Here is a 5,552-nt window from a genome sequence, read left to right as displayed (position 1 = left end):
CTCACTCGTAGGGTATTATGTTGAAAAATAATTAGCACACGCTCCATCAACGCTGTCCATCATTGTTTGGCTCAGAACTTTTCAGCCATCCCTCGTACTGCATGTACTGTATGTGATTGATATCATGAGCTGCTATCCTCGCAATTGGGGAGTGAGTGAGTGAGTATGGTTTTACGCCGCTTTTAGCAATATTCCAGCAATATCACGGCGGGGGACACCAGAAATGGGCTTCACACATTGTACCCATATCGGGAATCGAACCCGGGTCTTCAGCGTGACGAGCGAACGCTTTAACTACTAGGCTACCCGACCACCCCCTCCACGCAATTGGGATACGATGACATGCTTCAACCAAGTCACCGATCCTGACTACCCGATCACGTTAGTCGCCTCTTACGACGGGCATAGTCGCCTTTTACGGCAAGCACGGGTTGCTGAAGACCTATTCTACCCCGGATCTTCACAGGTCTTGTTCTATGACAAAGGTGCGTGATACCGCATGTCTGGAGAGTCAACTAATATAAGACTCCGACTTATGAACACACAAAGCTAGTTAGAAACTGGTCAAATGTAACAAATGTTATATTTGGGATAACACTTTCTTAGTAAAGTACAGATTCTCGTACTTATTAGTGTGTTCGTAGCTTTCGGCCATGGGAGCCGTGCCAATTTACACATGTCAGAGGGGTATACAAAGTACGTGATCTAGACAACCAGTTGTCGGACGTTCATTTTTGTGGAAGGCTCGGTGGCTAAGTGTGTTGATCGCTGACTTTGTGTGCTGGCGATTAGGTGCCACACTCTGGCGGTGGGGGTTCCAATTCCAGACGGGATTAAACCAAAAAAAGTACGAGAATCTGTATTTTACAAAGAAAGTGTTATCCCAAATATTACATTTATTAAGGGATGGTATTGATGACGGGTAACCAACGTCTTGAGAGACGACCCAATGGTGCCGTCCATGCGTGACGTGGTTGATTGTGTATCACCACAGCCGGCGGCGTTGTTCATACTATCAGCCACAAGTTCATCCTCCCCCTCCTGAACATGTACAGACCGCCGTGGAATAGCTAAACATTGCTGCATCCGTACTCTCTACACTCATTAGCTATAGAGTTCATCACTACGATACGAGGCCCGTGAAGATCCGGGTTAGAATAGGTTCCCAGCAACCCGTGCTGGCCGTCACAGGCAACTATGCTTGTCGTGAGAGGCGACTCGAGTGGTCAGGCTCGCTGACCTGGTTGATGTATGTCATCGATGCTCATGATGTCAATCACTGGATTATCTGGTCCAGACTTGCCACCAGTGTGCCACCAGTGTGGGCGCGGCCATTTCAAGTATCTTGAAATTTGCCCTCCAACCCCACATGTAGTAACGTTTATACTTTTGTTTATGTCTTTGGGAATGCCATCATATTTCAATTTGAAAAAGTTTACGACTGACCATGTTTTCCAGATGAATTGAATTTGGTGTTTTGATAATCAGATTGGTTCGAGATTGCAGACAAACGGAAAAATAAACCAACTTCTCCCTTACATTCTTACTATATCAATAACACGATAGTTTTAATGTAACAGAAATTCAAATTGACAAACGAAGAAAGTAATTTAGCGGCGATAAGTGTATTCGGCGTCACGACAGTCGTCACTTGTTTGTAAACATAACGGTCATTCGGTTGCGAGTTCAACTCCAAGCATGATTGTGGCCACCTATTCACAGTGGGGAGTTTTGACTGGTGGCAGCGATAGTATAGAGAGCTCCGGGAAAGTACTATCGCTGTGAGGAGCTTGCTTGTACCTGTGCAAAGGGAGGCAACTGTTTCCCAGTTGCTTTGTCGTGCAATGTCCGATGATTGACAGTTCGTGCAATACCGGTTTAGTCATGCTGATAATCCTTGTTATTGTATATGTGCACAACACCAGAAATGGGCTTCACACATTGTACCCATGTCGGGAACGAGCGAACGCTTTAACCACAAGGCTACCCGACCGCCCCTCAGTATGGCAGTAAGAGCTCTATTCAAATGAAGATTATAAATAGTTTACCTGTAGGGACGCGCAACTTATTTGAGCTTGTGGTATTAATTAAGGACAATACCTGGATGGTGAAAAAAGCTATGGTGCATCTCGAGGAAAACGATTTTGGTCATCGGCTCCAGATAATGATTGGTCCGGAAACCGGAAACACACATTTCATTGCATGGGGCCTAATCACAATGATTTATCGATAGACGTAAGCACTATTCATAGATAAGACATACTAAACTGAAAATGGCGGACGTGGTTTCAAAGCTGAGAGAGCAAGTTACTTGCACAATCTGTCACGACTATTTTGATACACCGAAAATGTTGCCATGTCTTCATAGGTTTTGCAAAGCCTGTCTCGCCGACTACATCAAGTCAAAGGATGTGACGATGTTCGGTGTGACGTGTCCAGAGTGTCGACACCTGAGCAAGCCCCAGAACTGGACACACTCTATGACGAAGGAGCAATGGGCAGAAAATTTTCAAACAGATTTTGTAATTGCCTCAATCTGTGAGGAGTTACGCGAAGGTGTAGACACCTGTCCGAAACACCCCAAACAACAGGTGCTCGCATACTGCCATGCCTGTGAACTGTGCATCTGTTTTGTCTGTGCGACAGTCGAGCACCGGAGGTGTGAAAGAGTTGTCCCCCTTGAAGAGGCAGCCGATAGCAGACGACGTAGGTATGACACACGAGTTGAAAGTTTGAAAGAAGGAATAAGGAAAGCCGAGGAACGAGTTGATCTTATAGAAAACGAACAAAGTGCATTAAGGCAAATGCAAGAGGACACAGAAAAAAGTGTTAAAAAGGAATTTGCTGAAGTGAGAAGTCGCGTGGATCAGGAGGAGAAGAAAATATATTGCCGACTTTCAACTGAGTTCGCCAACAGGCGCAAACAACTAGATAGAAAAGAAAAGGGTGAAAGAAGGCGCATCAACGAATCCTCTTCAGCTGAAATGGAATTAACGAGACTGATCAATATGAGGTCAGATATGGGTTTCATGGAAACATCACAACGACAAGCACCAAAGCGTACACATCTCGAAGAACATTCCGACGCGGCTATTATTCCCGGGACCTATACGAGTCAGATACACTGTGAGGTCAAGATTGCGAGACTGGATGAAATAGGGAAACACCTGGAGAATATTCTGCCCAGGGTACTCAGGTAGGAAGGATAGTGATGGACATGACTGCAGAAACTCCGGATGTGACGATGTCTGTTACAGACGCAAACCAGAAATATGGATGTGTACATATATCGACGACTTTGATCTGTCAGCGGTGAAAGGGAGCTCCTGTTAAAACGAACAGTACACTTCGGATAAAAAAGACAGTTTGGACGTCGGATAAAAGGAATACTTTGGACTGCGAACTTCGGATAAAAGGGATATATTTTACGAACATTTAATATGACGAACAGTTCACAATTATTATATTATGATCATACTGGTCGGACGTAGTTTGAACTCGAAGTGATTGAAAACGAACAGAAATTGAGACCGACAACTTCTGATGTAACGAACTGGTATCAAACGGGGAACTGCGGACATAACGAGTTATTCAGACTCGATGGCTTTCGACATGTCCGGGGTAACTTACTATCGGGAGGACACGCACCTGTATGTAAGACTTTCCGTTCGTTGACTGTATTCAATTAGTGCGTAGATAAAACTACCGTTACTTGGAAGTGGAAAGAAGTAATCCTTTTTCTATATACATTGATTGTATTGTTACATTTATATAATATTTAATAACGACTGTATTCATTAAGATCATGGAACCGTGAAGATTCGGGTAAGAATAGGTCTTCCGAAACTCATGTATGCCGTAAAAGGCGACTCTGCTTGTCGTAACAGGCGACTAACGGGATCGGGTAGTCAGACTCGCTGACTTGATTGATGCATGTCATCATATCCCAATTGTGTGGATCTATGCGCATGATGTCAATCACTGGATTGACTGTCCCGGACTCGATTATTTGCAGACCGCCGCCATACAGCTGGAATACTGCTGAGTGCGTTGTTAAACAACAACCAACAAACATTAAGATCACGAAGTTGTACATATTATATATGCAAATGTACTATCTATTTTGTATTAATGTTTTTCCGTGTATCGTAAGCTTTATCGCTTGATGTAAGCGGCGACTGTCATTCTCATTCTCGCTGACTTAGTTGATGCATGCCATCGTATCCCCGTGTCAATCACTGGATTGTCTGGTCAAGACTCGATTATTTACAGACCGCCGTCATATAGCTGGAATATTGCTGAGTGCGGCGTAAAACAACAAACAAACAAACAATCTTTTAAGTTTGCTACAAATTAAAATTAAATAAAACTGACAGAAAATATACACATAGTAAACAGTTGCAAACTTGGAGAACCAGTGAAATATGGTTTACACTTGTCTTCTGGACTAGTCTTAAAACATAGTGTCTAAGGCTGACTATACCACTCTTGCCTCAATAATTCCAAGACATTTATGGACTCTAAACGGATAGTAAGCATCCTCGAGATGCCAAGACATTTCCGTCGCCATGGTGATGTGATAATAAACCAGAATCTTCTATTTACACGCATGGTGATTCTGGTTTGGAAACACTGCTTCATTGATGTTTTTTCTCCGATGGGGAAATATTTGAATGGCAACTATGAACCAACGTGTACGTGTGGTCAGAGAAACATGATTCGTGGTTTATGTTTTATGCATGTGACGATGTATGTCACACTGTCAGCACTCTTGTAGGTAAGCTCTCTCACCAACCCAAGAGCATATATATTATTAAACAATCATCCCCCGTTCCAATTCTACCCCTATCTAAGCTCTAGCAGCCTGTTCTCATGTTCGTTTCGTGTTCTTATTAGAATTATTCATTCATATTTATTTTCTAATCTAATACATAATTTTATTGCGGGGACTAAATGTTAGTCATCTTGTCTTGACAATCGTCGGTTAGTTTTTTTCAGATCAGCAATCCAATCTTAGATTCTGGTTGAAATGTAATCTGTGGGTGAATATAAAATTAAAGACTTTTTGTTATACTAGTGTATTTGTTGTTTGTTTGTTTTTTAACGCCGCACTCGGCAATATTCCAGTTATTTTACGGCGGTCTGTAAATAACCGTGTCTGGACAAGACAATCCAATGATTGGCATTATGAGCATCGATCCACGCAATTGGGACACGATGACATGCATCAACCAAGTCAGCGAGCCTGACCACCCGATCCCGTTAGTCGCCTTTTACGGCAAGCACAGTCGCCTTTTACGGCAAGCATGAGTTGCTGAAGACCTATTCTACCCCGGATCTTCACGGGTCTTTGTGTTGTTGGTTTGACTTGCACACCAGAAATGTTATGCGATTTACTTAAAGTTGGTACAGAAGGAAACACTATCTTAATGTTCAAACAATATCATCTTCAAATCAGTGTATTTTAAACTACTGGTGCGGTCGGGTAGCCTAGTGGTTAAAGCGAAGACGTGGGATCGATTCCCGACATGGGTATAATGTTTGAAGCCCAT

General features: G+C 43.0%; 1 protein-coding gene across 1 annotated transcript; it reads left to right on the top strand.

Moving 5' to 3' along the window:
• Positions 1-2,273: 2,273 nt before the first annotated feature.
• On the top strand, positions 2,274-5,039 carry LOC139459879 (tripartite motif-containing protein 3-like). The gene has a single exon (XM_071241593.1). It carries the CDS (start codon positions 2,274-2,276, stop codon positions 3,198-3,200), a length of 927 nt encoding a protein of 308 aa, XP_071097694.1. The 3' UTR covers positions 3,201-5,039.
• Positions 5,040-5,552: the final 513 nt, after the last annotated feature.

The sequence above is a fragment of the Haliotis cracherodii genome, unplaced genomic scaffold (genome assembly GCF_022045235.1).
Source record: "Haliotis cracherodii isolate W230 unplaced genomic scaffold, xgHalCrac1.p SCAF_13, whole genome shotgun sequence".
In the NCBI taxonomy this organism is placed as follows: Eukaryota; Metazoa; Mollusca; class Gastropoda; order Lepetellida; family Haliotidae; genus Haliotis; species Haliotis cracherodii.
This window is presented reverse-complemented; position numbering and strand designations above follow the sequence as displayed.

Bases quoted from the DNA above. Each gene is read 5' to 3' on its own strand.
- LOC139459879 (XM_071241593.1), top strand. From the start codon at position 2,274: ATGGCGGACGTGGTTTCAAAGCTGAGAGAGCAAGTTACTTGCACAATC.